We start from the raw sequence: 20,389 nt of genomic DNA, 5'->3' as shown, positions 1-20,389 counted from the left end.
GTAGGTCAGACGACAACAATCAAATCAGCTGAGTTTATACTTACCTAAGTCGATTGTATACGTGATGCCCTCGGCGAATTCACCAAATGTACATGAATGTATTTGTTATTGTGTACATTGTTCGCAGCACAGAATTTATATATAATTATACGCAGGTAATTCACCGCTTCTAAGTCGTAATTATAATGCTACTGAGAAAGTTCATTTTAGGACAATTTAGGTTTACCTCTTCGCATAGGCGTAGGAGCCTAATTTGATTTGGGGGGGGGGGGGGGGGGGCTGTAACGACTTGCCCGAAAAATATAACCAAATTTTTCGCGCGCTCCGCGCGTTCAACATGTTAATATGCATATCATATAGGCATTCATCGGTTATTACATCACATGCCACTAACAGATGAATACTATATGATATGCACATGAAGATGTTGAACGCGCGCCGAGCGCGCGAAAAATTTTTGTCATATTTTCCGTGTTATTACCCTTCCATATTAGTTTTAATTATTGGGGAAGTCGTTACAATAATAATGATAATAACAATATCAGTTTAACTATTGAAAAACACATTGCAAATTACTCTTCTTTTTGTAAGTGCCCGAAAAATTTTCAGCATATTGCCCAAATTTTCACACAAAAAATTGAAAAACACAACTGCAAATTTTTCTTCTTTCAGTAGGTGTCCGAAAAAATTCTCAGCATATTGCCTGAATTTTCACACAAAATATTGAAAAACACAACTGCAAATTTTTCTTCTTTCAGTAGGTGCCCGAAAAATTCTCAGCATATTGCCCGAATTTTCACCAAAAATTTTGGTTGGGGGGGCTGCAGCCCCCCAGCCCCCCCCGCCTCCTACGCCTATGCCTCTTCGCCAAATGGTTAATGAATAATAATAAAAAAAAAACAAAAAAAAAAACACATGTACATTTGTTGTAGAGCCTGAGGTCGATTTACGACCGTGGCAGGTCGATTACGTTATCACAAAACTTTCCTAGCTATATCGTGCTACAAATGGAGACAATAAAGCAGATTTGGTAGTGGAAAAGTTATTAGCAGCCCATTTGGAAATGTAAGAAAACAGAATAATGAGAGACAAAGTCAAATGTCGCCTTATTCGATTATAGGTAATGCGATAATGTTTTATAGGTCACCCCGCCCAATCCTCCTTTCTCTTTTGCCTTCTATTTTATTTAACTTCAAGTTTATCTCTTCTACTTAGATCAGGGTCAAATCGTATCTAACGCCATATGCGCAAGAATTAGCTTTACACCATCCATATATCTATATCTCTAGACTTAGAAAAACGACGGATTCCGAACTTACAAACTTCACGGATGGCAGAGTCCTTCAAAAGACACATTCAGATCTGGGTGTAAATGTTTGAAAGTATTATGTATCTAAAACAACTTTTTGAGTTGATTCTGATGTAACTGTCGATACTAAAATCCCCAACTTGTAAGTTGTATGATGTATCATTAACTTTTTGTCAAATTTCATTACAAATCTGACGTAAAGGTCCACATTATTTTGATTGTTCAATATGGGTGTTACTAAAACGAATGACAATTGCGTTACACATAGCGAATGACAATATGTTGTACACACTAAAAAATTGCGTTGACTAAAACGAATGACAGTAATGACAGCACAGACATTTGCTTCAACCGGATATCACAGTTCAGACTTCGTGGGTATCTAGATCTAGTGAAGTACGGACAAGATAAAAACGCACCTTATAGTAAGCGAAATTGTAAGTCTGATTTTAAAAAGTTAATTTAGCGTCATTTTTCCGATATTAATTGTTAGAAACTAACAATACTATAATCTTGAAACGGCTTCAGTTATCTTTCTATATATATCTACAGAGGTAAAAAGCACAGCACTCAAGCGCATTCTCACACAAAAACTTTCCCTGTGGTTTCTATCCGTAAATTACACCAAAACCCTGCAACCACGTAACATGCGATTTTCCTCAAATCATTTTTGCGCAGAAAACTAATAACAGCAGTTTACTCCACTCCGTTAATCTCTTTATCCCCACTCAACACTGTCCTTCGTTGTCCTTCGTTGTCATTCGTTGTCATTCGTTGTCATTCGCTGTCATTCGCGAATGATAATTAACCCTGTACAAAGTCAATTGTCATTCGGTCATTCGCTGTCATTCGTTTTAGTTTGTCCCTTCAATATTCTATGTTTTGTCCAAATCTATGAAAAGTGTTCAGGAGACGCATGTTGAGGATAAATAAAATAAATACCCGTGTACTGTTATTATTGGTGAAATAAAAGACGGGCGTCTTAGTTTATTGATGGAAGTAACTGTCATGGATTGATTGACTGCAATTAATTTTAATCGGAAAATTGCAGGCCATACAGAGAATTACGATGTTGTGTGACCCTGTATTATCTATATGTACGTGAAGAAGTTACGTACATTTACGTCACGTCAAACTCATGTATATTCATTATACATGGCCTACATTATTTATATACACAGCAGAAAGAAATGGCGACGAACACTATGGATGACGAACAGAGCCTGAAAGAATGTGAGGCTTACGTCCAAGAACATAACATCCAGCAATTGTTGAAAGAAACGATTATCCATCTTTGCATCCATAGACCTGATAACCCAATCGGATTTCTGAAAGATTACTATGCAAAGTTAGATGAGGTAGGTTACTGTACACAATAACCTACTGTAGCCTAACGACAATTAACGTTAGGCTATCACTAACATAATATTTGCATGCAATGTACTACTACTAGGTTACTTTACATGGGCCTAACGTTAAGTTAGGTTAGGCTATTCTCTCTGACTGAAGTATTCCCAATAAATGAATGTTCTCACCGATATCCTTCAAACTGAAAGCCTAAGAGGTAACTCATAACATTACTTCAAAAATTCAAAGACGAAAGGCTACATATTCTTAACATGCGATTGGAATGACAGTCCTTGTTAAACTGAAACTGGTTGGTCAGCCTAGGCTCTGTCTAACTTATTTTTCTACCTGATGTTTTGATTAGCATTCCCATAAGTGGCCTGCTTCTGTCCTACTAAACACAATTATTAAAGTAAAGATTATTCTAAGGTTTAGAAACATACCCTAGCCTATGTTTTTGTAAAAGCTTGGTTTACAGATATATGTAAAATATGCAACTAAGATAAGATTATATGTTGGAAGGCCATCCTTAGCCTAAAATTTAGGTGCAACCAGTCACAATAGAATAAGGAAGTACAACATTGCATAGGCCTAGGCTTGGCTCATCTAAGTTCTATTATGTTGGCAGTTAAATTTAGGCCCTATCATAATTAAGAGAGCCAAGGTTTCTATTTGGAAATGCCCATGAGACTGTCGGTTCCATGAGACTAAGAAGCACTTTATGTTGTATGGATCCAGAAAAGTTTCTTAAATGGTCCATACCCTTTGTCATACTTTGGGCTTAGACAGTTCATATTGAATGTAATATTGTTAAGGAAGAAAATTAAAATTGTGAAAACCAGTCTGTGTTTTGTTTATCTATATTGTTGTCTTTGAAAGAAAAACAGACATCCTTAATCTGCAACTGTTTGATGCCTCATTTATCAACAACCCAAGAAAGGAACTTGGTTGTCTGCACTACCGATGGCCCAAAAATAATTTATTATTAGTATTTCTCATTGTGAGTGATTTATTCCTTCCAAAGTAATAATACAAAACTTTCAGTATGCATGTATTATATCTCAACAGTTCAGTACATGACACACATCTCTGCTAAGTGAATATCATGTCATTAAAAATGTTTTCAATAATGAGTGTGATATTGCAGTTTGTGTCATTTACTCTCCAATGGGAAACCAGGAAAATATCAATCCTTGGCCTGTAATTTTGGGCATCTCTTTTAGCAATTACAAGCTGGTCTGAAGTTATTTCTTAAGTGTCATCGGCATTAACAACTTTGGAAAACCTCATTTATACCTTGTCACAACATATTCTATGGTCATATCATTTTTGTACAGTAGTACCATGTAATCAATTTTCTTCCCTGGACAAAATATGTTGCAATAAATTACATTGAACCATGCATAAGTCAATGCTTAGGCTACATTCCTTATATTTTGTGGAGTCAAAGTAGTCTACTGGATGCCCTACAATGGAGTTATGACATTATGAGTGAGGTTAAAAATCAGATAAATGATACAGTAACAAAAAAGATAGAAGTACACATGGTTGGATGTTTCTAAAAAAAAAAGAGAAAAAAGAAAGTAAAGAAAAGAGAAACAAGGAAAAAAGAAAAACCTTAAATTGCCCTCTTAGAGCCTTCAGAGCCATTGTTTTGTAAGTCCCAAACTTGGAAAACAGAAATGGTCGTTCCTTCGAAAATTATGGAAACTTGTCAACAGTTGAACTCCTTTTGCTCGTCAACAGTTGAACTCCTTTTGAGGAGTGCTTCATTTACATGCTGTCCCAAAATGTAATGGTAACTTGCAAATCCACAGTGCTGTAGTGTAACACAAAGTCACAACTGTGGAGGTAGATTGCTGGCTCACTGCAGTTTAAAGTTTGAAAATTTCATATTGTGGGTTACTTTTTATATATGAGAGTGTACTGTGAATTGATGAGTCTTGTAAATTGTTATTGCCCAAATGTGGATATAATGATGACTAGACATAGTACTTTTCACAATTTGACACTTTGTTACCGTAAACCATATAGATATATGATCCATGTTTAACTATATTTCTGTATATTACCACAAGACTGACATCATGCAACCTGCGGTGAAATTGTTTTCCATCTCATAGCAGTGTGTCTATAATTGGGTTTTGAGGGCAGCTAAAAGTCATATTTTCTGAACAGACAGGGATGGAAGTTCTTTCTAGGAAGAAAAATTCTGAGGGCTTTGCAAGGCTTGCATCTGTGTTAAATTAGAGTTTTTTTTGTGTTGATAACTACATTTAGTAATTTATCCAGTAACGAATCGCAAAATGGACAGAATGCTATGCAGGTTGGAAGATTTATAGCAATTTATTGACACAGGAACTATACCAGTATTTTATTAGAGACAAAAATCAGATCCTTCAAATTTGCCATCTATACAAAATTTTGAAAACTAGATTTTTCCTGGATTGATCTACAAGGCAGCTTAATACTGTAGTAATAAACAAAACATATAATTTGAATTTGAATTTATTGTCCACAATCCGAAATTCGGCTTCTATGCATGAAGATAGAAGTTCATGTAAAGGTTTAAATTGTGCTGAATGGAAAATGGGATTGTCATACAGGCTGGATGAGATCTGCTGCAAAGAAGGAATAACACATTTATACTACAAACATACAGTACCGTCTCAAAGAAACCTTGATAATAATATTGGCATTTTGCAGCAAGCGGTTCTAGCAGAGCGCCACCAATTTGCTGTCACATAAAAGCAATGTTGTGTGTGTGTGCATGGTTTTAATGAATTCCATACAGTCCAGTACAGCACAGTATAGTACAATACAGTGCAGATAGAAAGTGTGTGTATATATACCGTACCACTTTATTGGAAGGGTTAGTTCATGTGGTAATAATGAAATTGGAGTAGCATTATTGAATTAGAAAGAAAAATTTAATAACCAATAGGAGAAGATTTTGCTTTTGAAATTGATTTCTAAGTTATAAAGATGTAAGGTACAAGGAATAATGTAGGGTTCAAAGTTTGTGCAGTAATTTCAAATGCTCTAAACTTTCTCTTATAAAATGCTTTGGCTCTTGTACTTAAGACAAAAATAGAAAGAAAAGAATGAGACTGCTATATGCATCTTTGGACTTGTTTAGCATAGCATTTGCAATGCAATGCCGCATAAATTAACCCCTACAGTCAATTCAACCCCTACAGTGTAATTTTCATATGCAGATTGATGCCATACCATAACCCAAAATTCTACATAGTTTCAAGCACATTGCACTTACAAAATTAACATCTATAAACTATTTTAAGTGCATGAAAAGTGCTTGAAAAATGGGCCAGATAATTAAGTTTTTCAGTATATGTAGAGACAGTGTAATGTCTGAGAATGCATTATAAACATGCCAAAACTATATAACTGGTACGTATACAGTATCTATGGCCCAAAGTCTTCTCTCTCTAAAATCGACAGGAACCTTAAAATTTTGTTCCGCTAAAATACAGTACAGTACATGCCCTTTACTTTACAGGTTAGCCCTTTCCCAAAGAATGAACTCTTGTCTAAGATTGAAACATATCCGTGGTATTAAAACAATATGCATGGATGGATATGTTGCTCTTAACTGTGTATGGTAACTAATAACTATGACTCATACACAAACACTCAGGACTAAATACAGACTTTCATGACATTTTAAGTGCACCATCCAACAGATAGAATGTGCAAAGTGTCATCCAGTCATATCATTATGCTGAACACCAGTTAGTGGCTTGCTCCTCCTGTGTGGATGTGAAGAAATTTATGCTTCTTAGCAACAGCAGCTGGACTGGTTTACATGAGTGAAAAGCTAGTAAATGTTCTTTCTATATTGTTAAACTTTCACTATAATATCCCTCTTGAAAATATTAAACAGTAATGCACATTTTTCAGTTGTTCATTTACTTGTAAAACATTTGTAATGTATTTTATTAAGAGATTCACTAATAGCACAAAATAACAAGAAATATCTTACAGAACATCAAACATTAATGACAATAAAACTGCAAAGAGAAACTAGAGGAAACCATGTGTTGATTGACAAATGAAACTGTTTCTCATTTGATATATGGAGAGTAATGAGGACCCTGCTAATGACAACCATTTTGAGTTTTTCAGAACAAATTTGCCAAAAACGAGACAAAAAAAAGAGCATACTATAGTCTTGCAGTTTGTGACTGATGACAAAGGAGAATTTGAAAGGCGTGAAAAATTCTCCTTTGTTCTGAAAGTGTCCAAAAGGTTTTAATGATCACTTTGGGATAAATCATATTGTATCATAATCACATAGTATATTACTCTCTTGTACATAGATAGATCTGCATAATTCCTCTATCATATTGAAATAGCAGAGTCAATAGTCTCAGTAAAAATATTTCGCATGGTAATGTCAAAATTCTTGTGCCCCCTCCCCAATCAATCATTGAAATAAGTTAATGTGCTATATAGTCATAAAGCAACATAGCTTTATTGCATGTATATTTTTGTAAATTTAAGGTATATACTATTTCGTACTTTGAAATCATAGGCAATGCAATCTCTCACCTGGACTGGTCAAGTTGTAATTGTTTAATAAGGGAGTAGTCAAGGAGTTTGAAAATTCCTGCTTTTCACTTGTGCTGCATTCAAGGTTTTAGGAAAAAGTGTCTTTCTTTGACAGAGTTCTCAGAATCGAGCATGTAATCAATAATTAGCAGTGTAATAATTTAATGAAACAATTAGGACATGTTTGGTGTGATCTAATGTGAACAGTACTTTGATGGGTTTGTTAAACTTTCTGGTTACCGATGACCAAAGACAAAAGCTACATTGGAACTATAGAAATTACTAAATATTAAAGCTAAATTGACCACAAAGCTAAAAACACTTACCAACATATTTTGGAGCATTTCTTCAAGAGGTTTGGAAAGTGTTTTTAGAGGTGTCATTAACCTTGTGAGACTCAGCAGTTTGGGCCATGTGTTTTTGTGTAAACTGAGCGAGAAAGTCTTCATCGAAGTTTGATATCATCAGGGTGCTTCCTTTTTGCTTCTTGTGATGGTCCCCCCTTTAAGTCTAGTTTTTCGAATGAGGAACAAAAGCCTTCTGCAATATCACAAGTCGTAAACCTTGTTTCGAGGCAATAACTGCAAATAATGTATGAAAGTTGACTCCAACAAAGTCCAAGGGGCCTTGTAAGATGAAGAGAGGCACTTTTGTGAGTCCTTCCAGAGGTATATTAAAAGTGTGTTTTGCAAATGCAAATTGTCTACATAGGTTAAGACTACAAATAGCACACTTTGGCAAATCCACAGTATCTTCAATGTTTAAGAACAGGTAGACTGAATCACTTCTAGTGCATGAAATAAATTAGGATGTGTATAATTTAAAAGTGGTTTATAAACAAGGCAAGTAGGTTTGAAAGTCAATGGCCATCACTCACAGTCTGAACTGTTGAGAAACGTAACAGAAATGTATTACCCTGTGGGTTTTCTATCATACAGGGAATAGTTTGTATTGGGTATCGCATAATAGCAAAATGAGAAAGTTGCAGAAGGGTCAGTGGTCTATGTCAAGTGCAAAGATGTATCAGGTTTCTTACTTGTGTATGCAGAAGGTACCATGATAGTAAATGATAGTATTTCATAAGACTAATTTCAAGCCTTCAAGACTGTTGCTACAAAAAATTTGAACGCTAAATTTATATTCCCTGACAATATTAGTGTTTTGGTGGTGCGTTGAGTGGTCTAACATGAGTGAAGTCGGTTCTACGATTAAATTTGTGTCCAGATGTTTTTGTGATGTCATGCTGTCTGCATTACAGCTAGAGCTCGACTGAGAACATTACATCTGGTCAAGAAAGGATGGAGCAAATTACATAACATATCTAGTGTGTTTCAGCCAAAATTGCATAATTAATGTTAATTTGAATGATTATATACTGGTAGGTAATTACCATTATGCATACATAATTAGGTGCTTGTTGAGGCATTGTGGGCCAGTTAAGATGTTTGTGACTTCATTGTTGATGGAGAGCGAGCTGGAGATTATATGATATTGATCATTCTACATTTAACCCTTTAGAAGTGTAAGTCTGTTGAATTTTATAGCTCTAGACAATTTTGTAAGCACACAATGCCATTGAACTGTACAATACTGCAGCGTACCACTGTACTTATAATTTAATTATATCACATTCACAGTAAGTTTGTTCATGAGTGCTCCTTATTTACATTTTAAAATTATGTTAATGATTGAGGAGCTGTAGAGTTACATGTATCTGATGATTCACAGGCTTGGCAGAAGGGTGGGAGAAGGGGGGGGGGAGGGGCAGGTCAGGGAATAATGCAGTGTTCAAATTTTGTGTAGCAGTTTTGAAGTCTATTATATCAAGTACTATTTGTCCTATTATTAACAAAACTGCTGTACATATGTGTACTTGTATATCAATTGTCCATATTGTATAGCATTTTGCGATGTGATGTTGGATTTATAAAATATCTCCGGGGAGGGGGTGGGGGTGGGGTGGCTGGAAGAGTTGATTACATCCGCTTTTACACGAAAGTTTAATGTTGTGCAGTTATTATACATTAAAAGTTCCTCTGACGCTCTATATTTTTCTGTTGAATTTGCAGTCTAGGGATATGACCACACATGACCTTTGAGCCTTAGCAAGCCTTAAAGAATATGCTTCAAAAATAGTAACTTAATATAAACGATTTGTTTATTAAAACTGAAATAAGTTTCACATATAATGTATGAACTAATTGAAATTTACAGCAAAAAATGAAAGTCTGAAATAACCAAATTACGTTCTAGCAAATCATTTCCCATTAGAGAAATCACTTTCTATGATTAGTGAAAGGTTTTATATTACCATAATAAGCTTTTAGAGTAAGACAGACAGTCCATTGGGAAATGTTTTGAGACAAGAAATTGTTGTCTGTTTCAGTTCACTGTCCTGAGAGTTATTTTTGACATCGAGTCCCTCTTGTGGCTTTGTCCAATAATGTCACAGACTCACTATGTTATGTCACAACAGGAAATCTTTGCGGTTTTAAACATATTGAAATCTGAGCAACAAAGTTATTGGCAAAAGAGGGATGTGAATTACCCCCAAATATTACTCTTTCAAAATTCATTGAAAATTACAGTATTTTGTCCATTTCAATTTACAAAATCGGATGGGCCAATTGTAATGACAATGAAGAAATTTATTTTGAGTGTAGAGCTATGTACTTTGTTCAGCTCTTACCTTCCTCCTATAAAAGGGCACTTCTGTCAATCTAGCTTATACCAAGTGGTAACATTCTTGCAGTGCGCCCTCACTATTCCTTCCAAGTCTACAGAAGACTTTGGCATGGTTTCTACTGTAGGGGGGGGGGGGGGGTTCATCTGCTCAAAACAGATGGTATCAATTTTATGTTGATGACATGTGTGTATGTATGTATATATATATATATATATACTGTGTGACCTTGGCTTGTAAAACATAATAAACTCAATATGTCCAACTTCCATGAAATTTGACACTTGGTATGTAGATGCCCCATATTGATACTACTTGTGGAGTTCAAAGGTCACTTCTGTCCAAAATCTGAAAGACTTGTTTACATAGTACAGTAGTGTTTAGAAACTCAGCCACTGTATGGTGAATCCCATATATACTGCTGAGTATGGACAAATTCAATAGGAGAGAGGAAAAAAACTGAAGACACAAACACTCAGACCAGATTACAATGCTTAAAGTGCTTGTCCAAAGCATTCTTAAACCCATTCACACTACTTGCAAGTACAACTTTCTCAGGCAAACCATTCCACTCATTCACAACCCTATTAGAAAAAACGTTATGCCAAATATTAATCCTACTTTGTGACTTTTGAAGTTTAAAACAATGACCTCTGGTGTAACTACTATTTATCAAACATGTATTTAGAAACCTGACATTCACTGCTGTCTTATCTAAAGCTTAGTATAAACAGATTTGACAAGGGGGCAAAACTGAAACCATTTTATCTGTTGTTTTGGTTTCATTTCAAGCGTTGATAACTCAATATGTAGTTCCTACAGTACTATAGGTTGTAAAGCTCTATACACAAGACTTACAGTACTCTTCATGATATTACAGCCTTCCTTACCAGCTTATTGTTCAAGTCCTTTTGCATAAGTATTAACCTCATGCTCAAGCAAGCATGTCTTTTTACGAGTACACGGATGATACAAGTAAGGCAATTTCTGAATCATCCATGCCCGTTGTCGGGCGAGGAAATGTTCTCTCCGTTTGTCGTCGTGTCTCTAAATCCACCGAGAGAACAGACTGCCTGTAAGATCCTGTGATGTGTACTGCTACCGACAGCTCTCCCTACATATTGTCACATTACAGATTTCTAGCCAGCGTTCATTACCCTTGAAGGACAAAGTGCTCTGTTTTTCCCCGGTGAAAGGATATTTTGAGGAAGTAAATGAGAAGAAACAGTGCAATAACAGTTAAAGCCCAAAAACAAGAGAATAAAAAACCACCTTACAAATTAGACATTTCTTTGCTCATTACTCTAGTGGACTCATCGTCGTGTCGTACTCGAGAGGAAGTATTGATCACGTCGAGCGGTAGATTGGATCTTCCCTCGGAGAGATTGGATTGAGAGCTTTAGAAGTAGTGAACTTGATGTCTGCATGCATAATGAACAAAAGCACGGCAGAGTCCCAGTGTTGTTTTCGTGTAACATACAACAGCGCTCGGGCAGTGGTTTTTTTTGTGAGTAGCGGTGGACTGTGCATATATAGAGGAGCTACAGGCTACTTGCGGTGGAACGTGCCACTAATTCTGTAAGTTTTTTGGAGATCACACTCTGATGGACAGCCTATCATCAAGCTTTCTTTTTTGTCTTGGATCTCTTGTTTTTTGGTAGTGTAGTTGTCACAGAAATTCTCTGAATTTGGATCAAACTTTTGCTAAATGCTGTGGTAACAGTCTGTTTGTTATTTATGACCACCATGAGAACATACAGTTGTTTAGTGAATTGATTTCCTATTCCTGTTATAGAGGGATTATTTATTTGTCAATATGGATAGTGAAGGTGAGGACTTCCATAAATCTTCCAAGGGATCCAACAATTCCCACGTGAGTGTATTATTTACGACCCTACAGAATTGACAATATCTCGAATTGTTATAATATTTTTTTTTTTTTTTTTTAAATCGGCTCTGTGTCTGTTGTTGTAATAGATTGAGTGGACTCAACATGTTCTAGGTATAAAGAAAAAAAAAAGGCTTGCGATTTTGTAATACATTGTAAATGGACTGTCATCAACTTAAAATATATTAGTATGCATGGAATATGGTATGTCCAATAAATTTAGGCAAAATATGTAAAGTGACACATGTTTTAAGATTTGATGTTAGTCATTTTGCAGTTAGTGCTTTTATCTTGAAGGCTTGAAGCACACATTGAATATAGAAGCTAGAATGTTAGTGAATGACTTTACTAACCTGCTGACTTTTGTCTGAAGTACAGTTAATTTTTGCTACAGAATTTAAAAATGGGAGGGGGGGAACAATGTAATTTGTAACTTTTACAAAACCTATATGTTGGTATTTATGTACACTCTCTGCTAATACTTAACCATAGAATATCTACTGTAGTACACAAACCTAGGTAGGTTAAATTCTTCTACAGTCTGAAAATGCAGACTTTGCTTTAAGCCCTGTTGTTCTAACTGTTTTTGCTTTCACCTTCACCCGTCTTGGGAACCTTCCTTCATTCCTTGCGGATGTTGTGACCTGGAGAAGGGGACTATGGGGAGGATGTTTCCTTTTCCCTCTAAGAAATTGTTATGATTGAAGGTGCTTAGTTGCAAAATCATCTCATATTTTTTAGTTAAAGATATTTTCCCCATTTTGTTTCTACTTTCTTCCAAATTTTTTAACCAACCATCCCAATTTGTTTTACCGGAGACCTCAAAAAGAGGTCATGACCCCCAGTTTGACTTGCAGGTAGCAATTAATTTATTCAAGGACTTTAAAAGAATTGATGTCCCTTCATCCCCCTATAGATTCATCGCATTGTAATATTGCTGGCGACAAAGATTGATCATTTTCCTGTCGTTGCCATGGAAATATAAATTTCGTAGTCTTCTTGCAGTGGCATAATACAAATAAAAGCAGTAAATTCTTGCTTGAAACACATAGTGATCCAACTGTAATATCCACTTTAGGTTAATCAACTTTAGGCTGCAAAACTTGCAGCATAAGCTGTGCATGAAGCTTTCTGGCAACTTATTATAAATTGGTTTTCTTCAAAAAGCGCTGAGGTGTGTTTTAAAATTGATAAATAAGTGCAATTTTTTGTGAATTGTGTCTTTGTAGTTATCTCTTAAGTAGTTATGAAGAATTTTTCTGAGATTTTTTTTTTCTCCATGAAAAATTGGGAGGCAAAATTTTGTGTGATAAATGTGATGATTTTTACACAGTTCACCAAAGTACAGTATTGTTCAAGTGCACTGTACATAGAAACTATTATTTAACAACAGAAATTTGACAAGATAGTTTTATAAGTAACATAAGATCAAAAGCATGAAGAAAGAATGTGGTCTGCATTATATGCATTACTAGATATGAAGGAACAAACAGCATTTGAATCTTTCAGTATATAGTCTTTATTTAAAAGGAAAAAATTATAAATGAAAATAATGAAGCGTTTTATCCAATAATTTCTACAATAAGGTCCTACAAAACTTCACAACAAACTGTCATGATGTAATAATCTCACCAGAAGTCTCATAAATATATGTACATATGTGTTTTTTGCAATTATTTCAGCATATCGGAAGTCAGAATAAGTGCTTCCTGATAAGTACCGTCATTGCCGTATTTGTAAGATTCATGAAGATGAAACAGATCAAGTTTTTAACTTTTTATTACTATTTTTGTGCCTATTATACAGAGTTTTGTAAGCTACTCTCCAGCATATCAAAGCACTAGGAATTGAGAGACAAAGGCAGTAGAGGAGGTAGGGGGTGGGTGTGAGTGGGGGGGGGTGGGGGATTGCATGAGAAAAAATAATTGTACTAGCTACAGCAAGCTAGCCACACACCATTTGGTCTAGCAGTTCATCTCTTTTCAGCTGTAAATTTAAGCAAGGATTTTAGCAGTGATTCAACTTTCAAGTCCTACTAAGTACTACTACTACACACGCATACATACATACAGTATATGTATGTTTAAGTGCTGATCTCCAGGCACACAGTAGCAAGTACAGCACTATATGTATCTGGATGGCTCACCGCTAATTAGACTATAATAAATTCCATCAGAGGAAATTGTATCCTTCTGATTTTCTCTAAGTAGTCCTAATTAAACTGTTCACTACGGTCATTTCTTGTCACACAGTATATGACCCTGCTCCTTATCGTGCGGTATGATTAAGACAATCATGGCGAGGATTATATTATGTATTCAGAGAGCAATTTCCTGTTCCATCCGCGGTATTAAATCCGCTGTGCAACAGTCCCAGTGACATACATTACAACACCACTGAGCTTACTACAGCTTTCAATAATCCACATAGAGCTGCTATGCAGTAACCATTACAAGAGATAATACCAGCACTTGCCGTGTAGGGATCAGTAGTATACCTTGGATAGTTATTCGTGTATTGTTTTAAAGGATGTTATCCTTTATATTATGAGTTCCAAGTAAACGAAATTCAGTCATAACCATGGTATATTTACTGTATTATGTTAAAACGTATGTAATTCTGCCATTGGCCAGTATATTGTAAACTTTAAAGCAATTTTAAGCATTGACTTCGTATAAATCTTTGATATATATAAAAAATTATCGATATGGAAATTTCTTAACAATTAGCTGGACTACTTGTGTCATATTTCAAATGATGCTTTTGAAGTCTTAAATATCCCCCTCTTCTGCCCCCCACCCCAAAGGATAACATTTCTGATAATTCTATATGCTTACAGTTTACAATTAATAGAATAGAGCGTATCATTACCATATCATAGCTTAATTATAAGATTGCAAAATTCTATAATGTTGTCTTTATGTTTTGCAATATTTAATGGTGAGTTGAGTAACAAAGAAATTTTATGGTAAAATTGTCTGGAAGTGGCCAAAAAATCAAATGCAGAAGTTCTTAAATACTAAGTATGTTGTCATATCATAAGTATACTGTATGTCAGTTGTTGTTTACTTTTGAAAATTTCATGGTAGTTACATAACTACATCTACATCCATACTGCGCTCATGCTATGTCATGCAGTAGTAGTACACACAGAGCACAGCCTTCTTTCATAGGTTGTCAATATCTTCATTGGATGATTCCTACAATTTTTTGTACCTGTTTTTCTCCCAAAATACTCTGAGAGCAATATCTCGATATTGATTTCTTAATGTGACAAACCTCGACTTTCTCTTAACAGAAGCCCATGATGATGGAAAAGAAGGAGAAATGTAAAGAAAAAGCAAGAAAAGAAGCATGCTTAAATAGACAAGGCATTGAAATTCTGTGTATTGCCCGGTAAAAGTGGTATTAACGCATCGTTAATGCTCCGCTGAATTGAAAATAATTTCAGATAACGTAGCTATTTGTGAAGTCTGCAATTTAGAAACGATAAGACTGATGCTAAATGCTCTTTAAAATGAACTTGACACAGATATATTCTATAGAACAATGCTTCCAGTGAAAATTGGTTGTTTAATGGTCTGAAATGATTGGTGGCTAATAGATTGCCCTGAAAATCAATTCAAGAAGAATTGACAAAAAAGATGCAAATGCTTCTCGTTGTTGGTTGGTATATATGGGAGCTGGTTATCCCCCCCCCTGGTGATGACGTCATTTTTGAGCCACCATGCAGTATTTGTTTAATACAAAGATGTCTTTTGCTGTACATAACAATTTAAAATGATAAGGATTATTGGTGGGTGTGAAAATGGTGGCTAAATAAATCCAAAATTAAATCTAAGAATGGGGAAAGCACCATCTCTCGTTCTTTCTCTGTTATAACAAAGCAATCTACGTACATGCGCTGAACATCGCCCCGAATAAGATAATTTGTGCTACTGAGAGAGGCCTGGAAATCTAGGTTATTTTAAATGGCTTAAAAGCCACTTTGTTAGCAGAAAAGAAAAAACAAAGAGCACTTGCATTTGTCTGGCGATAGACATGAAAAAATGAACATTAAAATTAATATTGGAAAAATGATGAAATTTTGACATTTGTGATGTTCTAGACCTTCAACAAGATTTTTGCAAAGTTGTAAAATCTTTGTAACCTTTGCAAGTGAAAACAGATGAATCTTCCAAATCTCCAAAAGTCAAGAATTTTGCCCAAAAAGTGACGTCCTCACATTTACCCACAGATTTACACAATTTGCACTAACTGTGAACACATAGGAAATCAGCTGTAAATGAGACGCAGAAAAAACTTTTAACTGTCGAAAATGTTAGCTTACTTGCCACAAAAGTATATTTAAGTAAAAATTCTGTTTTTCATTTGCCCTATTTACATAATGCATGAGAGATATTTTACCCTTGGGAAAAGTGATAGTAAGATCGTTATTTCATAAATTCCAAGAAATCTTGTCAATAGCCACTTTTTAAGTGCTGCACCTCATAAAGTTGTCCTTCGAGGCATATGGCGCGATACGTCTCATTACGAACAAAATAGTTTCTTTTCATGGCGAGTTGTGTCAGACAACTCCGCCATAATTTTACAACCGATATCAAAATTACAAGGAAATTCTTTTGAAACTGTCGATAGGCAAGAGTGTAATGTTTGCCTGCAATCAAAAGAAGACGGGAAAAAAAATCTTTTAAAATGTTAGGAAATGTGAGAAATCGCTTCTCAAGTAAACACTATGGAGCAATTAGGATCTTCATATCTCGAGAAGGATATTGCTCTTTTCATCATGAGATTTTAACTTTGTCATATCGGCTAAGTTTCGTTGTCAAGTCAACGAATGGAATATTGTAGGCAGGATTTTTCTTTGGATGGATACATCAAAATCCAACAAACTTTAAGAGGGCAGAACATCTTTACGCGTTGGACTAGCTTCGAGCTACTTTCAAGTAGAGTAAATAACAAGACGATCACACCAGTTTCTTGATTCCAGCCTTATATCATCTGTAATATTTTGTTTTACAGTACTTATTATTACACTTGTAACTCTTAACATTTATAATTTTTTTTTTTGACTTTTAGGAATCTCAGGGCAAAGCCAATACTGCTTCCTCGGCATCCCAGTCGGAGGATCGAGATGAAGACGTCAGCTGTACGCCAACCGTTCCTCCCAAACGTCTGCAGAGGAGAGGAGGTATCAGCGCAGAACCGGTCACAGAAGATGACGCCGCCTCCTACGTGAAGAAGGTACGCCCCCGTCCTCGGACTCTGAAGCGGCCGTTTTCAGTTTTGTCGCTTATTCGTCGATAATTTAAAAAAAAACCTTGAGTTCTTTAATACTGCTGATAATTAGATCGAATTGATGACACTAGAACTAAAGGAAACTGTCAATGGTTTAGTATATTTGCTGTTGTCATATTTGAAAATAAAATAAAACTGTTAGCAAACTGCTTATCCACTAGAGAGCCTGTGTAGGAGAATATGCAAAAGAAAGTTGGCCTGACGTTTCGATCCTAGCAGGATCTTCAAAGTCTAAAAAAAAATAAAAAAAAATAAAAAAAAATCTATAGAATATTTTTATTATTATATTCTATAGAATATTTTTATTAATTCTATAGAATCATATTTGGCATGATTCTATAGAATGATTCAGTGTACACAAAGTTACAGGCGAAATCAACGGGAACAGAAAAATGCCCCCCCTTCCCCCCAAAAAAAGAAGCCTATCAGGAGGCTCAAGGGTGGTTTTCTTGCTGGATTTATGACTTCTGAAACCGCAAAATACGTACGGTTGGTTTTACCGAAGGCTGAGATTACACAAAGACTCTGACAGTTCTATCGAATACATCACTAGACACTTTGGGTGGTAGAATGAGAGGCAGGTAGGTTGAATGAAGGTGACCGGTCAACCAGTGAGGTCAGTGTCAAAGGTCACCAGATTCACACCGTAGAGTGAGCGTGCAGTGGTTGTGTTGAGACAGTTCAGTTCATCGCTCGTATATATCCAAACCAGGCGAGTTTTGGAAAGTTTGTAATTTATAGAATCGAATTATCAATTCAAAGATACAGAGGAGGAGTGGGTGGGAGGAATCTAGAGGAAATGAAATAATAAATTTGTTTAGCCAAATGAGTTTTATCTAGATTAGAATTTAAAGAATAGACCTCAAGAATACAATCTGTTTTGTACAATCTAATCACACAAATCTTGTATTCATGTTTGCATGATTATTTTTTGTTTTTGATTCCATTTAGGTTATCACCAAGGACTACAAAACAATGGCTGCCTTGTCAAAAGCAATTAGCAAAAATGTGCTCTTTGCTCATCTGGACGAGGATGAGAGAAGGTGAGATAAGTTACTTAGAATTAAGTGAATGGTGTCTGCTATTCAGTAAACCTGCTATTGTCATACCAGCTCTCTCCTTATATGGCTGCTTCAGATTTGTAAGCGAGAAAATTCTGCAGGTTATCCTTCAGACAGCCGGGTTGTTCGGCAAGGACGACATCTAATTGGCTACTTTTTACAGTCATCCGAGTTAAAAGATGGAGTCATGCATGAGTAATGTAAGGTCTGACAGTAAAATCCATTTACTGTCTTAAGTCAATCGACTTTGCTTTCCGGCAACAGCGAGCAGTGATTCTGGTCGGTGAGAAAAGATTTCTATTCTCCGGTTTTAACTGGACTGTTAATTATCGCAATAAATTAGCCACATGTATCTAAGGAAAAGGACTTAAAGGAGACACCGAATGGGGCATAATTTCGGTAGATCAAACTGCCAAAGACAGCCAGGATTTTTCACAACGAATATTTTTCTGGGCAACGGGGATGAAGAGAAGTTTCCAGGTTGAAATTCTTCTAATTCTGATTGACAGACATAGTGCCTAGAACAGGATCCCCTTACAATCATGTTAGATCAGCAAGTCTCAATTTGCATGGATGCCATCTCAATTGTGAAAATCATTTCATTTTTTCAAACGGTCTAATATACACGGCTGCAGAACCAGGCAAATTTTTGACAGTTCTCTCGGAGACTGTTCCCTGACTCTCTTCAATATATACTTGCAGTTTGCATTGTAATTGGATGCTAGCAGTTTTTTTAAAATTTTTATATAGAATTTGGTAATTGTTTGGTCTAAAATTGTTCCTCTGATAGCCATCTTTCTTCTGTAGAGGTTTGTATAGATATTTGATAACAGTCGTAGGTAAAGTTACTGTACAAGGTTTGGTTGAGCCCAGGACAACATTATAGGACTAATATATGGCTGGCTTTCCTTGCATTGCCAATAACACACACAAGCAGATATGGCCAAAATGTGCACCTTCCTATGAAGTGCTTCAAGGTTAATTACCAGTAAGAGCGTGGATTTTTTCTAACAAAATAAACAAAGAGAAATAATTTTTGCATATTTTTAAGTCGTCGCTGCGGGAGACCAAAGAGTGACTCTTGTTTTAATAAGGGATACATTAAACAAAAAAGTTTGGTTACATTAAAAACAAGTTACCTTAGGAATGTCAATATCACACATCACACATTCTTGATACATTTTTGACAGAAGTTGTTTCCTCGCTGTAATAAAGGTCGTACACAACTGCACACATGTACTAACGTCAGTGTGCTCAACCATAGTCTCATTGTCTATGCTGCGACATGATGTCATGAATTTAATAATGGAACGAAAATGTATAATTACATAAAATATAATAAAAAAGGCACAGAAAAATGAAACAAAGCAATCAATTGTCAAACTTTTTAGTAATCAATTCAAAATATTGATTTAGGATAGAGTGCTATTGGCGATGCTTAATTTCTTTCGAATGAAAGTTTGCAGGCTAAATGTAATTATAACATTGTGTACTTTTATAGGGCAGGTTAGACTGCAGTCTACATTGATACTACAGTAGAGATTTTATTTTGTGTGTTTTTGCATTTGTCTATATAATCAATATCTACAACAACAAAAATATCACAAATAGCGATCTTAAAGGACAAACAAGGGATGGAGTTACAAAGTTGTAAATACAGCGTCAATCTTTATCCCGCTTGGAGATATTCTTCCAAAATGTCTGTTTGTTCGATGACTCGTTATTGAAATAACAGTATATTAATCTACTTACTGTCACTGTTAGGAGCACACATGTGTTACGAATATCTGTCTTCTTATAGTGAAATGAAATCGGTAAACAATAAAACCAAAACTTGAAATAGAGAAAAGAGGAGGAAGTGAACATCAAATTTATAACATCGATATGTAAATTACTCAACAGCAAATGCACTACACATATACATACATACAAGTCATGTTTAAAGTGGCCTTCAATGCCATGCTCATGAAATAAATCCTCCTGAAGGTCACAGAAAATTGGAACCTACCAAGTAAACAAAATCCTGTTAGCGTTGCGACCAGATGTATAAAGTCTCTCAGCTGCATGTGCTCATCTGAGCATGGATTCTTCGTAGCAGCCACTGTTTAGTTCTCACATGCATCAGCAAATCAAACATGTACCGTATGTGCACAGCATGCTGTAACCAGGGAAATTACATAGCGCTCACACATTTTGTGTAGTAGTATCAAAGTTTGTGAGGTTTGTTTCTC

General features: G+C 35.6%; 1 protein-coding gene across 3 annotated transcripts in view; it reads left to right on the top strand.

The window, feature by feature from the left end:
• Positions 1–2,442: 2,442 nt before the first annotated feature.
• The window catches only part of LOC139959924 (cAMP-dependent protein kinase regulatory subunit-like), a 32,757-nt gene continuing 14,810 nt past the window's right edge, over positions 2,443–20,389 (top strand). Inside the window, exons 1-3 of one of the 3 annotated variants that reach the window (XM_071957859.1) lie at positions 2,443–2,667; positions 16,879–17,043; positions 18,049–18,140. In XM_071957859.1, the coding sequence (XP_071813960.1) occupies positions 2,500–2,667; positions 16,879–17,043; positions 18,049–18,140 (425 nt within the window). In that variant the 5' untranslated portion in view covers positions 2,443–2,499. Of the gene's footprint in view, positions 2,668–10,900; positions 11,785–16,878; positions 17,044–18,048; positions 18,141–20,389 lie in introns of those variants that run through there. The other 2 variants (XM_071957861.1, XM_071957860.1) reach the window with 2 other exon arrangements.

The sequence above is a fragment of the Apostichopus japonicus genome, chromosome 19 (assembly GCF_037975245.1).
Source record: "Apostichopus japonicus isolate 1M-3 chromosome 19, ASM3797524v1, whole genome shotgun sequence".
Lineage (NCBI taxonomy): Eukaryota > Metazoa > Echinodermata > Holothuroidea > Aspidochirotida > Stichopodidae > Apostichopus > Apostichopus japonicus.
The sequence above is the reverse complement of the archived record's forward strand: the minus strand, read 5'-3'. Positions and strand labels throughout refer to the sequence as shown.